Source organism: Grus americana, chromosome 3 (genome assembly GCF_028858705.1).
Source record: "Grus americana isolate bGruAme1 chromosome 3, bGruAme1.mat, whole genome shotgun sequence".
Taxonomy (NCBI): Eukaryota; Metazoa; Chordata; class Aves; order Gruiformes; family Gruidae; genus Grus; species Grus americana.
In genome coordinates this window covers 42,644,867-42,664,404 of record NC_072854.1, presented here as the reverse complement: position 1 = coordinate 42,664,404, position 19,538 = coordinate 42,644,867, and the positions used below count along the sequence as shown (strand labels likewise).

Genomic DNA, 19,538 nt, shown 5'->3' with positions numbered 1-19,538 from the left:
TTAGCAAAAGAGAAGAAAAAAGAATTTCCTCCATTCTTTCACTTTCAGCATTCCTACGTTACTATCTCTACACATCATTCTTTAGCTGTTTCTGTTTCTGGTAGATTCCTCTTCCTCACCTGTACATCTTCTCCCTCTCCTACTGCACACAAAAAATGATTGTTTATGATCTATTTTCAAAAATAAATGAGATTACTTCCTTCCTGTTTACACATACACAACAACAAAGATAAGAAGACTTTATAACTGTTTGAAGACTAACAGGATCATTATAGATATATTTTAAAATATTTAAGTCTTCTTTAGGTAGTCAATGTCTTGCTATCACACATAACTTTTTATTTTTTTTAATTATTTTAAAAAAAAGATTTTATATACTGGAGTAAGAGCATGGGCACCTTGGAATTAATTTGTTCGTTCTATGGTATGTGCAGACGTATTCCTAACTGCTCAACTTTTGTCAGACCTCCAGACTCTCCCCTCTCTTGCACTTCTCATCCACTTTATCTTATTTATCTTTTGATGTAGTTCCTTTGCTTACAAATTTTTATATCCAGGTTACCTTTTTTTTTTTTTTTTTTTTAGTGTTAGAGGATGACCAGAAGAGTCCTTTAAAATATGTGACATGACTGAATAATATGGGACTTGCCTATTTTGGCAGCTGTATCTTCCCAAACAGTTTTAGCTATATAGTCTTATAATTAGCCAAAGATTACCATTATGCTCAGGCATGTCTCGAGAAGAATCATTAGAAGCCAGACTTCTATAATATATTGTCTGAATGGTTGAAGCACATAAGTACTTTGAAAGCAGCCCCAATAGGCAAGCCAAAACTCAGAAGAGCCGACAAAATAACAGTGAACAAAAAGAGGAAAACGGAACCTCTGGAAATATTCTTAATACCTGTAAGAATACTATAAGAATATGACAGCACTTTTGTGAGCAACTTGACTCTTACTAAAGGTTGCTACAGCTGATAATTTTCCACAGAGAATAAAAAAAAAATAAAAATAATACACTGAGCAGATAAGCTGGCATGGCTGGTGCCCAGGAACCCATTGTGAGATCCTTTGACTTCATGCATGTCCTGGTGTTCAACCAAGAAAGGATTCACGCAGGGCAGCCAAGAGCTATATTACCCAGCAGATTTGGAGATTACTCAGAAACCTTAGGTGGTCAGCTAAACAGAAAATGTTGTGCAGGACAGCTCTGCCAACAGCCAGCAGGAAAAAGCTGCATAGGGAAGCTCTATTAATAACACTCATTCTTTTATCATGATTCAACAACAAAGACAAGACGAACAATTTGTATCTGTGTACTGGATATCCAATGCCATCACTTAGTCAAGGAAGAAACTCTGTGGGTGGGACTCAATTTGAGACTAAGACACCTAAATCTAGGTGACTATCCTAAGGTCTCTATATCACCTGTAGACCACAAGACTATCACACTCAATGAAAATCTCGTCAGTATACTTAGTGGAGCTGAATGATTCTGCTAAGTTTAGATTACATTCCTAGGTATTGCTAAAACACAGGTGTCTGGAGGCACTTCAGGAGCACTGGAATACCTAATATCCATCCAGGAAGATGATAATCCGTAGGTCTCATGTCATATCTGCCAGCCCATGCAAATGCATTGGACATGTCATACACTAATACTTTCTTATACCTGACACATTGACATGTGCTGGCAGATCTAACACAGAATCCATGGGAGACGTGCTTTCCTGCGGCAGTGGATGGAAGCCAGCTAGGAGCAAAAATATGGCTTCTCAAATGGTTCTGGATGCTTGTCTGCAGGAAAGTACCTTGGACTCTTTCGGCTGGCTATCATTGCATTTGCCCATTTTTGCAGCTGTCATCATGTACAGTGGCATTCCCACCAACGATGGCAGGAATGCAGGGCAGGGGGGCAATGGCAATGTGAATCATTATTCTGAGGAACAGCTCCATGATTTTGTGCTGCTTTGTCTCCACCACAATGCCTTCCCTGGCCATGCACTTGCTTTTTGAGGTATGTCGTCCTTCCTGGTCTATTAAAAATGTGTCAGAAAACCATTCTTCTATAGGTCTACCTTCCAGTCTCTCTGCTAGGATAGATAGCTGACTCATGAATAAATCTTTCACATTTTTTTAAAAAACAGAAATTCATCAGGCTCTCTATGACTAGGAATAATTACATAACACTCAACAATTGTATAGAGCTTTACAACCATCAGGTAAATAATCATCCTGATATCACTGTGCAGATATAATTAAGAGCTCTCCAACATATGTACAAGAGTATTTTTTATTCTAAATATAAACACCACCTTCTAGTTACTATAAGTAATTTCTTTTTTTTTGCTATTTTTATGTTTTATTTCATTATTCTTGTTTTTAAAGGTGAAGACAGACAAGGAGACAACAAAGGATGTAAAACTGCTTTTTATGTTAGTGGGAACACATCATTCAAGTCAAAGGCTTTTTTTTTTTTGGCTTTTTTTTTTTTTTCCCCCCCATGTTCACAGGTTCCCTGTCACTGATTTACTGGAAGATTGGTATGTCTGAAAAATAGCATAGATTTCACAAGAGGCATTGAAAAATTGAAGAACTTAAATTTGAAAACTTGTTAATGTATTTCTTTTAGTATTTTTCCCCATAGTAAAAAGCTAGCTAACTGAAAATATATTAAAAAAAAAAAAAAGACCAGCTCCAGTCAAAAAGCATATGATTACATACTAAAAAAAAAAAAAAATCTAAATGAAGCTTTTTCCTTTAGGATCACATAACTCTGGTGTTAACATTGGAATTTATTTTACTACTTCTCTTATTCAAATATGAAAAAAAGATAATTAAAGTGAAAATTAGGTAATAAATACTGAATGAAGGATGAAAAATACAGTAAAATTACCTATTTAGACTTAAATGGAACACAATTCTACCTTTTCACTCAGCAAAGGATATCAAAAGCACATAAGTGAAAGAAAAGCATATTAAGAATGAAAACAATTTTTCTACCTAAAATTAGCAGCTAGAGAGTTAGAACTTGGCTTAGTATTAGCAAATTGTTTATTGGTTTTAACACTAGTGATGGTCCCAGAGCATCAACTGTAATCAGAGATCTGTTTGCAAAGGTAATTCATTCAATTTATTCTTTTCTTCCTCTCCTCATAAAAATAAAAGCTTTCTCTATCACCGCTCCTAAGTCTTACTCTTATAAAAATGTGACCGGGGGGGGGGGGGGGGGGGAGAAAAAAGAAAAAAGAAAAAAAATAAAAACATCGACTTTTTTGGACTGATTAAACTTCATTACAAACCTCACAGCTGACAATTATTTCCGAGTCTAAAGGGACTTAAGAGTATTATTCCATTGCAAGTTCACCACAGAATTATTTGGACAAAACATGTAAAAAGCAATTTCATAACACCAAAATGAGCAGGTAGCATTGTGGGAGTAAGTATTCCCATGTTCTGTCCCCATTCTCCGCCCTTATCACACTTTTAACTGCTTGTACGGTCAAGGATTCCTAAGCTGAACATTAAAATGAACTGCAAGAGCTAGTATGCCATCAGAAGACATATGAAAATATCTGTCCAGCAGTCATGAAGGGAAAAGAAAGTTAACAGCAGGGAACGGGATTAAGGCCAATGCTACACATAATGAAGAAAGGGTGTCCCACATACAGGCATCAAGCAGTTTTTAATTTTTCAAGCGAGCTGTGAAGGCATGCTTACAAATGTGTGTGAGACACACTTATCATTTAAGGTCCAAAGTGCATAGCTGTTATCATGACTTGCCGTGAAATAGGAAACTACAGTGCTTTTCCCCACAGACTTCCCCACATTTGACTGCTTCCAGGCTGGAAAGCAGAAGCTGTAGATCTAGAACTTCCCTTACCCCCAGCCTGTAGTAAAAAAGCCAGCAAAGCCAAGGGCAGAATGACGGCACATGGGTCGGTGAGGGAGGCGTGACCAAGACGCTGTGGAGCAGTGTCTATGCACTGTCTGCTGACTGATCTGCTTGAAACATTGGTTTCAACATCATCTCACTTGGTTGACAGCAAAGACCAAGTTTTGTCTGAGATGAGAGTACCAGCTCGGTGGCTTAGTGTGCTTTCAGTTCATGTACTTGATAAATCTACTCCCTCTGTCCCTTTGTATTTGCACAAACAAGATCTTCAAGAAAGCACGTAGCACATTGGAGTTCACCAAAATCTAGCTCAGTAGCTAAGGTGAGGCAGGCAGAGGGGCCGTTCAGAGTGATACCTGACCCAACTTCCATATATACACATATGCACACACATAATATATATGTATATATGCAACCTTCAAAGGTAAAGGTGCAGCTTTCTGTTATTTTTTAGATCCATTTCTTCATTCTACGTCCAAGACAAGTCTGTCAGATGAAAGGAAGAATAATTCACAGCCTTTTAGTTGGTCTTACAGGGGATTTCTTTCTTCCATTTGAATGTCTAGTGATTGGTGAACAAGCCTCTGCAGCTCAGCAGAGAATCCTCGAGTGGCTTCTGGTGTTATTTTGATGGTATTAAGACAATGGTACATTATAGCGTGATATGTCGGGCTTTTTCTCTGAGCTCTTCCTTTCCTTCTGAAGGAATGCTCGTGTTTTCTAAATTGGAATAAGTCTTTTAACTTAGAATAGAACCTGTCGAAAGGAATCTCTCTCTTTTTTTCAGCTTTGAAACTAAATGCATTAAATGGAATTGTAGTAATTTTCAGTGATTGCAGATTTGGGATTATACATTTTTCTTTCAGAGAAAGCAAACCACTTTTCATCAAAGACATTTGCACAGTAGTATATTAAACACTAAATTGGACTATTTGTTTCAAGTAATTCAACTGTTTTCAGATTTGACTTCATAATAATGTTCAATAACAAACTGGAGACGGTCAACAATATCTTCTTTAAATAAATATATAAGACAACATGTTATTTATCTAAGAGAGAAACATATGACTTGAAACAAAAAGACTAAATGTGTTTAATTAAATAAAAGAAAAGGTTTAAAATTGAAACTAGAGGATCATTTTAATCAACATTCCTAATAATACAGTGATATAAGTGTCAGGGAAAGATATATATTTTCCCCCCACAGCTGTGGGCAACATTTTCACAAGGTAAGATGTGAAAAAGGCTATAAAGTGAGAATGGTGTGTCTAGGTCCAGATTTATGATCCTGGAAACCCGCATTCAACTGATACCTGACTGTTGGAGTGCCAAAGCATATAGACACGTTAGTGCTTGAAATGAACATTCCTCAGGTGCTTCTGCATTCCCAGAACAGGTTCTATTTTTACGTGCCAGAGCAGCTTTACATCTTAAATCCAATCAAAATCTAGAAAGTAAGTTTTTTTCCTCCACTTGAGTCCTCTGTACACCTATATTAGGAATCCTGCACTACAGAGAATGCATAAGTGGCTGCCATTTTCTTTTAAAACCCATCCATGGGAGGAGAAACCCAAGGAAGTCATCCTTTTACAATAACTTTCTTCTGCACAGTAGCCAAGGCATAAATCTGAATATGACTATGAAAACATTAGAGACTACTTTAGTGGGGTAAGGAATGGAAAGTAGTGACTTAAATTTTAACATCTGTTTAAGGAATCATTATTTTCTTACATTCCACACTCATTCTTTAAAATATATACATGTTCTTTGAAAATGAGTTGGAGTCCAGGTGTCCCTAACCTGGAGCAAGTGCTTTAATGATCAGAGTACCAGCCACACTCATTGTCTTGCTCTCTGAATCACTAATTCGTGCAGTTTTTTCCCCCAGAGCAGCTCAGGTTCAACAGGGAGATGTAGATGAAGCTGGTCCTGCCCAGCCTGTTATTCGGTGCTTAAGTCTCTCTCCTGGTTGGAGGAGCTGTAGCTCTGACACCCCTCATAGGGCTGAAACTCTAGTACCCGTCTGCATCCGTATCTTTCTGGGTAAGCATTTGAATTATCAGAATTATTTGCAGTAAGATTCTTCATCTGGCTCTAGCTTTTAATTAAAACTCTAGACTGTCTGAGTATATTGTCTTGCTAAGATCATATCTTTCATATTGGGAATTCCAAATGAGTAGCTGTTTCCCAGCCCATCTGTGAATCATAAAGGGGGTTAGGTGGGAACCAGGTGCTACTTTCTAACATATGTTAGAGCTTAGGTTTAAGCACATTACGAACTTTACCTTCCAAAACAAAGGTGTCCGGATTTTCACGCCACCAGCTCAGGTGGAATGGATCAGTCTTAGACATAAATACTTTAAATTCTATCTGAGTATCAGGTGAGAGAGAATTAGCCAGTCTGAGTGTCAACCTGCATGATAAAGAATGGGGTTTTAAGCTTTAAATTTCACCACACAAGAGAAATATTTTTACTTTTGAATCACTTTCAGACTTCTTTCTTTTTAATTTTGCATCAGCCAGCAACTAAAATAATAAATAAATAAATAAATAAATACGTACTTCCTTACTGGTCCATTCCTAAATCAATTAAATATTTCTCTAATCAATCAGCTGCACATTCAATGAAAGATGTGAGAATGGTACTGAGAGGTTAGATGCAGGTGAAAATCTGCAATCCTCTTCACCTGCAACCTTTAAACCTCTACAAATCTGTACACCTCTTTCCTCCTATGTGAGAGAAAATGGAAAAAGCTAGTGAAGGAGAATCTATGTTAATTTGTGAATGACTGCACATATATCATTCGTAAGTGGGTGTTGGTTAAGTCTAGAAACAGCATCAGCTTAGCCTTGATCCAGCCCCACGCTTAGGAGGCTACTTTCAGGTGTATTACTTTGCAATTTGCGTTTAACATTGGCTTTATGGAGGGCTTAATGCATTCCTTCTTCTAAAAAAGATTAACCTTCTTCGTTAGAGGTGTCAGAATTCAAACTTATTGGCAATACTTTAACTGCAGAATCATGATATTTATGTGACTGTGTTGCATACAAATGAGGAATAATATAATCTAAATAAATGGCCAGAGAGTGTTTCTTTTCTATAGTAAGCTGCAGCTGACTCTCATGACAGAGCAAATGAATATACAAATGAAGGTTTTGTCTCTGTTTCACAGTGACTATACCATAAATACTGCCCTGGAAATGTTAAGCGTCAACAGGCATGAATTTTCTGTCAAATTATTGTTTCATTTTTATGGACAACATTAAGTTTATAAAAATTGTCACAGTGTATCTGCTTGCTTTCTTTCCTCCCCGCCCCCTTCCCCCCCCCCCCTTTTTTTTTTTCCTTTTATATTCAACTACATTTGGGCATTTGGGAAAGTTGTAAGATGAAATATTAATAAAAGATTATGAGATTTTGCTGTAACTGTGTAAGCTTAGAGCATGTTCTTTCTCCCTCTCTTCCCCTCTATACACATACCACACACATACATATATATACAAAGATAACAACATTATAAATAGCAGATAGAAGTTAGATAAAAACATATATAAACTGTGTCCTGGTGACAATTCCTAGAAGCACTGGTCGTATCTCTATAGATATACCATAAAGCTGTGAGCCTGTTTTCAGGTTTCAAGTGCAAGAAATTTATGTCCACACTATATATGTTACTGTCGAAAGGCTAGATGTTTTTCTATTGATCACAACAATTTTGTGTCTAGTTAAAATGCACAGTGATACATCTAACCTATTAAGTGAACTTTGGCTCCACCGTGAAGTGGCAAAAAAACTTACAAGCCTATTAAATTTTATTACCTTTTGTAACTCCTCCAAGAAGACAGAACAACCTTTTAACTAAGGTCACATAAGGTACAACATTTCCTCCTGTTTGTTGTTACACTCATTATTTTTGTATCACATTCTTGGATATGATTGGCAAATATCTAGATGTGGGAGAGTACGCAGTCTTTCAGCAGACACTTGGAAAGTTTATGAGGACAGGTAGCTCCAGTTCTCCCTGGCCACTGTCAGCAGACACACTTGCCAATGAAACAAGTGTGAATAATGAGTTGCTATTACATGTCAGAGGTTTGGACATGCGTCCAAAGAGAAAAGTTTTAGGAAGAGGATATTTTTTGCGTTGTTAAAACTGAGCAAAGTCAACGGGGACAAACGGCAAAACAATTTGTTTATTAAAATTTGGCTTCTAAAAATGAGTGCTGTGAAATTGACTGGGAGATACTTCTTGTCTGGTCTGACTCTTGGCAACTTTTTACCTGCATATGGTATGATTAGCAAATAAGGACTGTCTGCCAGTATTCCTGGAGAATTTGAAGTGAGCTTGAGGCTTTTGTGTTTGGACACAGATCACACATAAGTCTTTAGGACAGGTTAAGTTGTCTCCAAGCAGCCTGCTGAAATGGATAGAGACAATCAGGAACTCATTACATGGGTGCACTAACAATAATAATAGGAAATACCTTGCAAACCACATTCCCTTCCTCTCCTCCCCCTCCTCCCAATCTTTATTCACTCAGTTTCTATTCTCAAAATCTACCAGCAAGATGTTATTCAACCTGCTCTCACCTTTTATTCAGACTTTTTTGTCCTGGACCTCATCTTGTTCTTAAAAGACCAATTATGTTAATCAAAGTGCAAGCAATAAAAAATGCATTCACTCTTAAGTGAAAACGATATTCTAATATCATACACACATCCAAAACTATGGATGTTTCCTTAGGAAATGCACAGTGCTCCATATTCAACAAAGTAGGGAAATCATAACATTCTCCAATAAGCCTGAAAGCAGTGACGACATATTTCAAAGTGCTTTGCAGAAATTAAACATACATAACTATTTAATCATGACTGAAAAAAAGGTACGTATGTGGTAGAAGTAAGTACTTAGAAAAAGTTGGTAACACTGGAGAATAAAGTATATTGTATGGTTTAACTAAATTTTCAGATGAGTGTATTTACATTTATCTCCAATTTTTTTTCCTTTTTTTTGGTGAAGTTATTTTTTAATATACAATACTCTTTTTTAAATTAGATTCAAAAATAGAAAATTTGTTCATGACCTTGGAACATTAGGAACCAGTTCAAAACCCACCTCAATAAGTTTTGGACCAAAGCTGCCAATGAAACAATGGGAAAAGACTGAAAAATAAAGCTCATTCAGACTGGGGTGAGGAAATTCTGTTTTGACAATGAAAGATATTTTTCATGCCAAGATCTCTCACTTTTTTCCACGTGTATATTTGCAACCAGAAGCAGAATAAAAGACGTTGATACGCATTGCCAAGTATTGTCCATCTATCAAATGCCATTGAAATGCAGGAATTCTAACAATGCTTTTACAGATGAAAGCCTAGTAATGGTATACTTCAACACAGAAATGTTAATCTGAAGCTGTTTTCAAGATACCAACCTATGGGTCTGATATAGAATCAGACCCACAGGGGAAAAAAAGATGACTTGAAAAATAGATTACAAGTATTACTACTATTCAACAAGAAAAAATAAACAAAATAATATTTTATAACTGTCTTCATGCTCTATCTTTGAACAACCACAATACACATATACCCAGCATATGGCTATGTTGTTACGTCATTGTGTGATGCGTTACTTTTAGGAATAGCAAGCTGGAATGTCAGAAACTAGAATTTTCAATGCAGTTACATCAGCAGCAGAGTTACTCTTCCTCATTAACAATATGTGTTCAGAGGTGTAGATAATTTAACAAATCAAAGACCTGGGCAGGAAATGTTAGCACTTTTATTAATATTTGAACCACAAAAAGATGAATTGTGTGGCTCTGTTTTCTGAGGTCAAGACCTAGTAAGTCCTAATTTGATGAGCATTTTGATGGAAATGGAATTTTTAAAAGGCCTACCTTGTAGCTAATCAAAAATAAAATCTCTTTTACAAAAGCAGTACAGTAAAACCATACTTTGGTTTGGTTTTGTTTTTTTTTGTTTTGGGGTTTTTTTTCCTCCTGTGAGAGCAGTTCTTGTGTGAATTATTTGTATTTTTCATTATCTAAATAAAGACATACAAACAAAATTTTTTGGAAAAAAAATTGTGAAGTTTTAACGTATGTGTAAATTTCAGTTGTTATGAGCACATTTTATTTCTTCCTAATTTGATATGTCAGTGGCTTATGTAGTTATAAAACCAAACAGGTTCTCACAAATATTTATCATACTGGAAAGCATAATGCTTTCAAGAAGTCTTTGTTTCCTTCCCAGCTTTAAATAGATCTTAAAAGAATGAATCATTCTTCTCATTGGTAAATTGCTGTATTTGTAAATACAATGACCGTGAAGCCAATGCATTACAAGCAATGAACCTGAAAATTAAATACCTCTGCCCAAGAAGTTGAATGATTAATATCAAATTATTTCAATGTTGTATGATGGAATACCATTTCAAGTAGGGCATAATTCCACACAAAACAAATAAAACAAAACAAAACAAAAGAATGAAAAAAAAAAAGAAAAAAAAAGGAAATCCTATTTCCATAAGTATATCATAATAAAAAAGCAGAACTAATTTCTGCTGTCATTACATATGTTTGGTAAAACCTGAATTTGTCTGAGATATATACCACTAATTTTACTAGGATCTCTGATGGAGAGGAAGTCTTCTCAATGTGAATCAAAATGATTAAATGTTATTAGAAATTGGGCTTTTGTTCCTGCAATTCCTTTTAAATAAACAGATAATGGTGAATGCTATTTAGTTAATCAGATTCCTTTCTCATTTGTTTGGTGTTTTATTGTTCCCTAGATTTTATGTATGAGGCTTATTTGTTACGAGTACCAGAGAGCCTTGTGCACATTCAGTTGGGGTTGGCCGTACACACAGAAGCGCATGTGTTTGCATAAGGGCTGGACCAGCTTACATTTCGCTAACATTTTAAATCAGGATATGTGAGAATATTGCTTTTTCATTTTCTACAAAGATATTAAAGACAGAGTTCCCTTATTCAGCAACATTAAAATTGAATATCACGTTATACTCATGATATTATTGGACATCAAGTATTCTGGTAAACAGCTGGCATAATCCTGGATTGCACATCTGGTAGGTGTGGATGGAATTCATTAGAATAAGTCTTCCATAAATAATGTGCCAAAGCTTTGATATAACAAGTGCTTATGCCTGATGGCAGCCATTTACTGTTTGCCAGTTCAAATGTGCTTCCAGTGTTGGAATTCATCCACACTGGCACTTGAAATATTGAGAATGAGCTCACTACATTTTGGAGGTGAAAGTTGAAGTATGGGAGCCATATCCTCAGCTGCTATGAACTGCAGCAGCTCCAGGGAAGAGAGCAGAAGCACCCTACTTTGTAGCTGAATTTTTTCGCCTATATACTTCCCCTTTTAGCCAGCTTAGTACTATTTAAGGGCAATTAATCATGGGGCATATCATTCTAGAAAAGTGACCTTGAATAGAGACATCCCCCTAGAGAAAAGCCTAAAACAAGAGAGGAATGATATGTGTTATCATAGAACAATAGAAGGTAGATCTGGAAAGAACCTTGAGGAGTCACCTACACTGTCTTTCTGTTCCAAATGCATTTACCCCATTCCTGATAGATGCTTGACTAATCTGTTCATTAAGCATTTATCATTAATCCCAGCCCAACATCATCAGCAGAAAGTGGTATACATAGCTCCCCTGTGTCCCTTACCCCAGATGCAGGGAAACGTCTGACTTTTTTCTCTTGATAGGACATGTAAGCAAATGATTATCATTCTTTCTGTTTGCAGATGCAACAGAAGTGTTCAGCTGAAGTGCTGACAAGAGGTTGGAATATTTAAATTTGACCAAGAGGCTAGTGAAAGAAGGACCATAGATAACAATTCATATATTTTAATTTGTGCTTCAGAGGATAGACTCATCTAAAAACTGATCGAAAGGAAGCATCATTCCCTGCAGACATTTCATTATAATGCATTCTTCTTATGTGTATTTTATTTTAAACATGCTGCCTTTTATGTAAAAATCTGTTCTTTTATGCTGCCACATATATAAAAATTGGTTTCCAAGTATTATTAAAACTCTCTTATATTTGCCCTGGCAGTAACAAAAGGCTTATAGAATTCAGTACTTGGCTTTCAGTATGGGCGTACTAAAAAAAAAAGAAGCTGAACTGAAATGCATAACAAATACAGAAAAGGCACTTACTTAATATACCTGGGTAATGTTTTCAGAGGCACGTAGGTTGTTTAGTAACATAAACCAAGAGATTTAGGCTCGTAGGTGATTTGGGCACTTCCAAAAAATTAAATTCACAGAAAAATCTTGAGAGAATAATTTTTCCCCTCAAATGAAATACTTAAATTAGATTTTAGCTGAATTATAATCAACGATCAAGGCCTTACCCAACTGATTGCTCTTCCTAAATAGATTGCACATTGTCTATTTCTCTGCAGAATAATTTCTTTTTATGCCTTTATACCCTATTGAGCCACAGCTGATCAGAACATCTTTACCTGTGTAAGTGAACTGTAAAGCATTAAAATGTCACCCTTCATTACACCTTAAAAATAGATAGAAGTAGCTCAATTTTTTTTCTTCTTGTTGTTGTTGTATTTTTATTGTTGTTGATAAGGATTCTGTATACATTTTATTCTTAAATTTCTCACTTTCGTATCACAATCTTTACCGGGATGAACTGCAACCAGAACTGATCTAAAAGGCACACATTCGTTTAGCAAGATGACAGCAGCAAAAAGCGTGTTCACGGACATAGAACAATTTTTACTCATTAGCAATAATTGCTTCTTATTAAAATTGGCAAGAATGATGAATCCAATGCTCCAAGAATTTTACTATGACATCAGAAAATTAATAGAGGAGCACAGGAAAAAAATGCCTGGCCTAGAAAACAGGTGAAATCCAGAGCTGTGTGGCATAGTAAGCACCTAATAAGAGCTATCTATAACCTGAAGTTGAAAGGAACGGGGCAATGTTTATCTGTTGCCTTTATCATCAGTTATTAACTGTCTTTAAAAGCATTTGGATTTCTTGTCATGGTGACAAGCTTCCACATTATTAACTCTCCTGCTGACTGCTAGGAGAACAATAGAGAGGAGAGAAAAAGGTAAGGTGTTTTTGAGTTAGCAGTGCTAACTTCTCGGTCTCCCTCCACTTAAAAGTCAGGGGAAAAGGAGACACTCTTCTGGTGCTTACAGTAATAGTGGTTTCAGTCTCAGAGAGGCAGCGTGGAATTACAGGTTTACATTTGTGCTTGCCATCATATCACCACTCTCTAGTTCCTTTTAATTCAATAAATGTTCTCATTCACAGTCAGTCATGGTTTCCCTCTAATACATTATTATCATTTAATACTATACGGTTCAAAAATAAGAAAGATTCTGCAGAACTGCTGCTTAAGATTATTAAAAACATTTGACATCAGCCTGAAGATACTGCCTATGATATCAATAGCACAACTTCAACTGATTTCAAATGAACCCCGGTTAGGCCAATGCCACAATGTACTTTAGAAAATCCTGGGCATCATGCTTTGTCTTCATCTTTTTTTGAATCCTCTGCAGAGTGACTGTGCTTACAAACACAGCGGAGGTTTAGCAAACCTAATGATGTGGCAAGTCAGCTGTAGCTCAAACTGTGATCTGATGTTGAATGTACATCTACACTGGAAGACTAAAGCAATAATGAGGAGAGCAAGCATCTAGCATTTCACAAAATAAAAAAACACCACAACCTTGCTTGTATTATGACTGTCTTTACTGTTACAGAAAATAATCATCTATAGATTACAGAGAGAAAGGCATTATATGTCGGCAAAGTTGCAGGATTTTCTGAATTTATTTTTGGTTTGGGGAAATCAAAGCTCAGTTTTGTTCTATTACATCTACTGAAATACAGTGTATATACGCTTTTTTTTAAAAAAAAAAAGAAAAAGAAAAAGATGTTCATCTAGTTCAAGAAGATCCTTGTAATAAAATAAAAAATAGAACAACTTCTAGATGCATAACTTGATTTTTTTTTTCTTGAACAGATATATAACAGAATAAGAGATTAATAAAATTTAGGCCAGAGGGAACATTGGATCATCTAGCCTTACTCATTTATTATAGGACATTAAATTTCACCCTTTACCCCTGTACTGAAGCCAACAGTCCTTGTTTGACTAAAACATGCCTTGTATTTAGTAAAAGCATAGCTTCCAAAAAGCCAGAAAGGCATCCTCTCTTGATTTGAAGATGTTGAGAGACAGAGAATTCATTTCTCTGCTGGGTTGTATCATTCATTAATCATGGTCACTTGCTTTTAAAAAATGCTTTATTCCTAATTTGAATTTTTTTTGCCTTTTTCTTGCAGCCATAAATCTTGTTATGGTTTTCTTTACTAGATTTTAAAATCCTCAGTACCCCATATTTCCCATCTATGATATCTGTAAGTTAAAAAAGCCATATTAAAAAAAAAAAAAAGTCAACACATGAAACTCTCTACATCACTCACTGAAAGACATTTTCTCTAGACTGCAAATAATTTCTATGGATTGAGCTACCTCATCTCCAACTCTTAACCTCTTTTCAAAGTCGTGAATACTGGAACTGCACACACAGTTTTCTAACACCTTATATATAATATCATATAGTCTTTCTGATGCTATATGTTGCTATAAACCCTTAGAGAGTTGCATTTTCTATTTCTTTTCTTTTTTTTTATGTCAGTAAAAAAAAAAAAGTATCAAAAGAACTAAAAAATATTACTCCGTTCAGCAGTTTAGGCATTATACAGCATAAAACTCGAACCCCTAAGAAACATTCCTAAGCGGATAGGTGGAAAACATCAAAACAGTCACAAAAGTCTGCCTTATTAGTTGCTAGATATCTGTTTAGAAGCATAAATTAATTCCTGTAGATTTTGTGAGGCAGAGCAAGTCTTTTAAGGAGAAGGTAGGCTGACGCCTACGCAGCTGCCGCAGCTGCATTGTTCAGATACGCCTGCCCTGAGTTTGCGTTAGCTACCGGAAGAACGTACAGAGAGAAATCATTCAGGTTGAGTTTCCTACTTTTCTCTAATACGTAGCTTCCTTGTCAGGCAGGTGAGGCCGAAGATAAAAAAAAGGAACCTAGCTTTGACTGGAGTTGAGTATGTATTTTTCTTGCAATAACTGAAGCAACGCAGTCATACTTTAGATGCTTTTCAGTGTATGTAAAATGTGAGAATAGGGTGGATAACCCAACCGCTTTCATCACTGAAGGTGTTAGGTCAAACCATTGGCATTTATTCTTAGGTCAGAGGAAACATTTTCCTTTAAAGCTCTGACAGAGATGCTGAAACCTGCCTGAAAGGACAATTCCAGGGAATTAGCAGTAGGCTCTATTTTTTTAAATTAGTAATTTCTTCTCAGCTCTGGTATTGCTGCAATTAAGGTAGATGATAGCTGCGCCTCTGTAGAAAATAGTTGAGGCTTCTACAGGCCTTGACCAGATTTTATCAGGTGACAAAGACAGAAGCTCTTTGTCTTGTTTTAAAATTCTACAGTGACTGAGTCCATTTAATTAAACAGAGGAAAAGAAGCAACCCCTCAACCTCCTCTCTCCCTCTCAAGTCCTGTTACAAGTCACATTTCTATAGTGAGGCACTAATGACATCATTCACAGCCATGAGACTGATGCAATAAAACAGACATATAATTTCAGTGTGGCAGAGTGTAGCGTCTCTCTCCTTATTAACATCAGCTCGGTTTCTTGTTTCATCACAGGAAAAAAATCTCCCTTGTCAAAGAACTGCTGTAAGACTTGCAAATAACTGACTTCAAACTGAGAGAAGCTTAGCAGAGCTATTAGTGCAAGGCTCCCTTTTGACTCACTTGGTAAACCTGCTTTCTACACACCCCCAGGGTTCTGGTTCAAGGACTGGCTGAGTGCACACACAGCAAGTTCAGTTACCAGATTTAATCTGTCAGATGCAAACAGCTGTCATATCCATCTGTGGGACATGCTGAAAGGGTAGAGAGATCAAAACCCGAGATTCCCTCTGAGTTTCCAGGATTAACAGTCCCTGAAGTACCAGAGATCTAAATGAACAAATCTAAGTGAGCACAGGGTGAATCCAGGTAATTTGGCAGGTCTGAGACAGGCGTATGGCAGGAAATATTGCAGGGCAAGAAGAACATTTAAGCTTTTCTTTCAAAAGCAATTGTGAAAAATGTTCTTTTTCCCATTGTGCTTTCTGTTCACCTTCAGCAACTGGCCAGGCAGTTGTCTCGGTGTCACTGCTGTTGTGCTGCACCGTCCATAGGAATGCTCCTTGGCAGCATTCCTTTGACCATCTCTGACATTTTTGTCATAAAGAATACCCGGTCCCTCCCTTCTGTTGCTAAGCTAATTCATGCAGCACGGGTAAGACTGAGATTTATCCTCTGCCTCATTTCCCTCATATCTGACTGCTGAGCTTTCAGCCCATCTTGTCAATATCTCAACTTGACTGCCTGACTGAGTTGCTACCTTATAATTTTTACTGTGGGGAAGAAAGTATACATTGACGTTCATTCAGAATTTGCATGCAGATGGACAAATTTTTATTTTTTTTTAATTTTCTTGACTTCAGATATGGCTGATTTAGTGCAGAATTTTTAAAAGATGAGTCACAGAGAATATTTTTTTAATTTATTTTCAGTTGTTGAAGGCCTCAAGTCTGCAATGAAGTAATAATATGCATATATAGAGAGAATCCTCAATAACTAAAGAGACAATCCTAGTTAAATTTATGTTTGGAGAGAAGGACCAACACAGTGTGTTTGTACAGCTGAGTTGCAGTTTCTCTGCAACTACTGACAAGATTTCAAACACCGTCAGTGCAAAAAGGGGAAAAAATTACATGTAGCCTGTCTTGTTTGAGATAATTGCCAAATATATTCATGTAAAGGAAAATGAAATGGGAAGAATTTACTTCATATTTGAAAACAATTTATTTTAAAGAGGTAACAGAGATCACATTTTGAAAAGTAACCCTTCTTTAATAGGCATATCCATGACACTAGACATTGCACTATGAATACCACCCTAATCATATCAGTCTTTGCAAATGCATGAAACATGCTTGAATTTAACTGCAGGCCAACAAGTTAAAAAAAAAGAAAAGAAAAGAAAAAGAAAAAAGCCTCTAAGCAAGGTCAAATGCTTCAACTGAGAAACTTCTAATAAATCAAAGCCATAATGTTTTAATCTTCAAGTATGCTCTGTTAGTTATTTGCAATCTTAATCAGTCTTTCTTTTAAAAAACTTTTGAAAGTTTTGAACAATGACACAAAATTAGGGCTGTGATGAGCAGTTCCCCAGAGTTTTGAGTTTTGTTCAGAAAGTCCTTCAAAACTTGCAATCTAATTAGAGCTCCTAAGGAAGCAGCATTCTTCTGTGGATAGTAATTGGAATATCAGTCACAAAAGCAAGGGTAATATATTACAAGCATAATCAAGTTAGCTTTAAACAGGGTAGTGCAAGCACCTCTAATAGTTTAACCACAGCAATACAGAAGCTATTGTGAGCTTACAGCTATGATTTATTGGCAGTTTTGAAGCCCACACTTACTGTTGTGTTGATGTGTCTTCTAATGCTTTAACCAGTTTTAAACTAGTCAGTGAATATGGACTTGATTCTGCTGTGGCTAACACCTCAGACTTAGCCTTGAATTGCTCTGTTAGGTCTACCATCTGGACTTGAGAAATAATTGCTTTTCTCCATGCCTCAGTTTTGCCATTTGTAGACTAGGAACAGTAATATCCCTTGTAAAAATGCTTTAAAGGCTGTGGATATAAACTATGATAGAATATTCTCAGAAGGACTGAGGGGAAAATAAGATTTTGTAGCATGAGAAGCAAACACAATTGGGTCTGGCCTATGTTCTGTGTATAAATTTCAACCAGTCACTGGTTAGTACCCTTACTAATCTGCCTTATTGCTTTAATTAGGTCTTGTTGAGAATAATGTAAAGTGCTCTGTAAGCATTCAAGACATTTTAGCCAGTTTAATTTCTCCAGTGTACGGCAGGCTCCTGATGCATAAGGCAATCGTGTCTAAGCCAAAAGATATTAACTGTGATTATGAAAAACCTGTATGACTAAAATGAGTTCTGAATCAGTCCTGTAAAACCACACGTTAACAAAACATTAGGTCATACATACCCTGTGCTTTGTGTACATATACGTTATGGATTTGAAAAGGAGTCACAAAAGACAAACACAGCACTTGTCAAGCAAGAATCTTACTCATTTTCATTGGCTTGATATCCAAGATTTCCTTCTCTTCTCTCATCTATCCTCAACCAACATAAACAAAAGGACAGACTAATATTTATGTTCCTCAGTTGCTCAAACAGACCAAACAAAAACCCCCAACCACCCCTGTGCAGACATTTTATAGAGCACAGCAGATGTCCAAAACAGCTGACAAGACGGGAAAATGTTAACGTTAACACCGTAACAAGTCGAGTAGAATTTTGCTGGTCACAGGCTGCTCAGCAAGCAAGTTCAGGGAGTTAACAGCAAAACTGCTGCATATATTTAAACTTTGTGCTGTGGGTCATGTAAACATTCCTTTCATGGAAACTGTGCTGGGAATGTAAAAACTCTCTGACCCTGCTCTGTCTTCCCTATAAGGTTTATCATAATGCTGTGACATAACTACATACTGTATCTGTCAAAAAGATGGCATCTTGCTGTTTAAGAAAACCAAGCTTGTGTTTATCAGCGGAATCTGGAGAAAAGCAATAATGCAGTCCTGTGCCATTGGAAACATTGCCATTGATTTTGACATTTTCTAAAACAAATTGCCATTTGAAGGTGAATGTAAACTATAAGACTGCAACGGTTCTTTTGTAATAGTAATAAAAGCAGGTATAGAATTGAATAGGCATACATGGTCTTGAGGAGTTTAAATCTCAATTAAACTTCTCAAAGTGCTAGCACTTCGGCAGGAAAATACATCAGGAAAATAAATGGTAACATTTAATTGCATGTATCATCTCTTTGCCTTTTCTTATTTTTCAGAGCCAGGGAAGTTGGAGATTATACTACAGCATTCTGGTCATTTCACTGCAGCCCTAAAGCAATATGTCATTGTCAGACACTTTATCTGTCACTTGCACTATTGCCTGTAGACAGCAGTAGCCTTCTGGGAGATTTCATGGTGACTTTTTTTTTTTTTTTTCCAGGCTGCAGCAGGTGTGAAGTCACCACAACTCTATTAGCTCCACTGTGGCAATGAAAGCACATTATTATAATAGAATTGGATGTCTACTCATTACTAGGGAAGCGACTTGCTCCAGGACTTGCCCTTTTTCTATGTAAGGCCACACTTTCCTGCCAGCTCTTTTTCAGAAGAGGACTCAAAAATGAAGACATCAAACACTCAGCTGGAATCCAACTGCATTCCACCCTGCCATCTTCACAGACCGGACCTGAAAAGCCCATCTTCTCTTATTTCAGTCTTGACAAAAGCAGGACAATGGGCGGCTATTGGTAAAGTCGTTTTTTTGCAGTTAAGAGCCATAAGCATTATCCCAGGAATCTCCATTCACATGAAGATAATGCACAGTCACTCTCTCCTTGTTTAGACTACAGCTCAGCCTATCTCAGACCACC

The 19,538-nt window shown here is 36.5% G+C and overlaps 1 protein-coding gene across 1 annotated transcript in view; it reads left to right on the top strand.

Annotated features, from left to right (window-relative positions):
- EPHA7 (EPH receptor A7) overlaps window positions 1-19,324 on the top strand; it is a 211,677-nt gene extending 192,353 nt beyond the window's left edge. Inside the window, exon 16 of the mRNA XM_054820420.1 lies at window positions 19,109-19,324. Within this exon, the coding sequence (XP_054676395.1) occupies window positions 19,109-19,124 (16 nt within the window). The 3' untranslated portion in view covers window positions 19,125-19,324. The remainder of the gene's footprint in view (window positions 1-19,108) is intronic.
- Window positions 19,325-19,538: the final 214 nt, after the last annotated feature.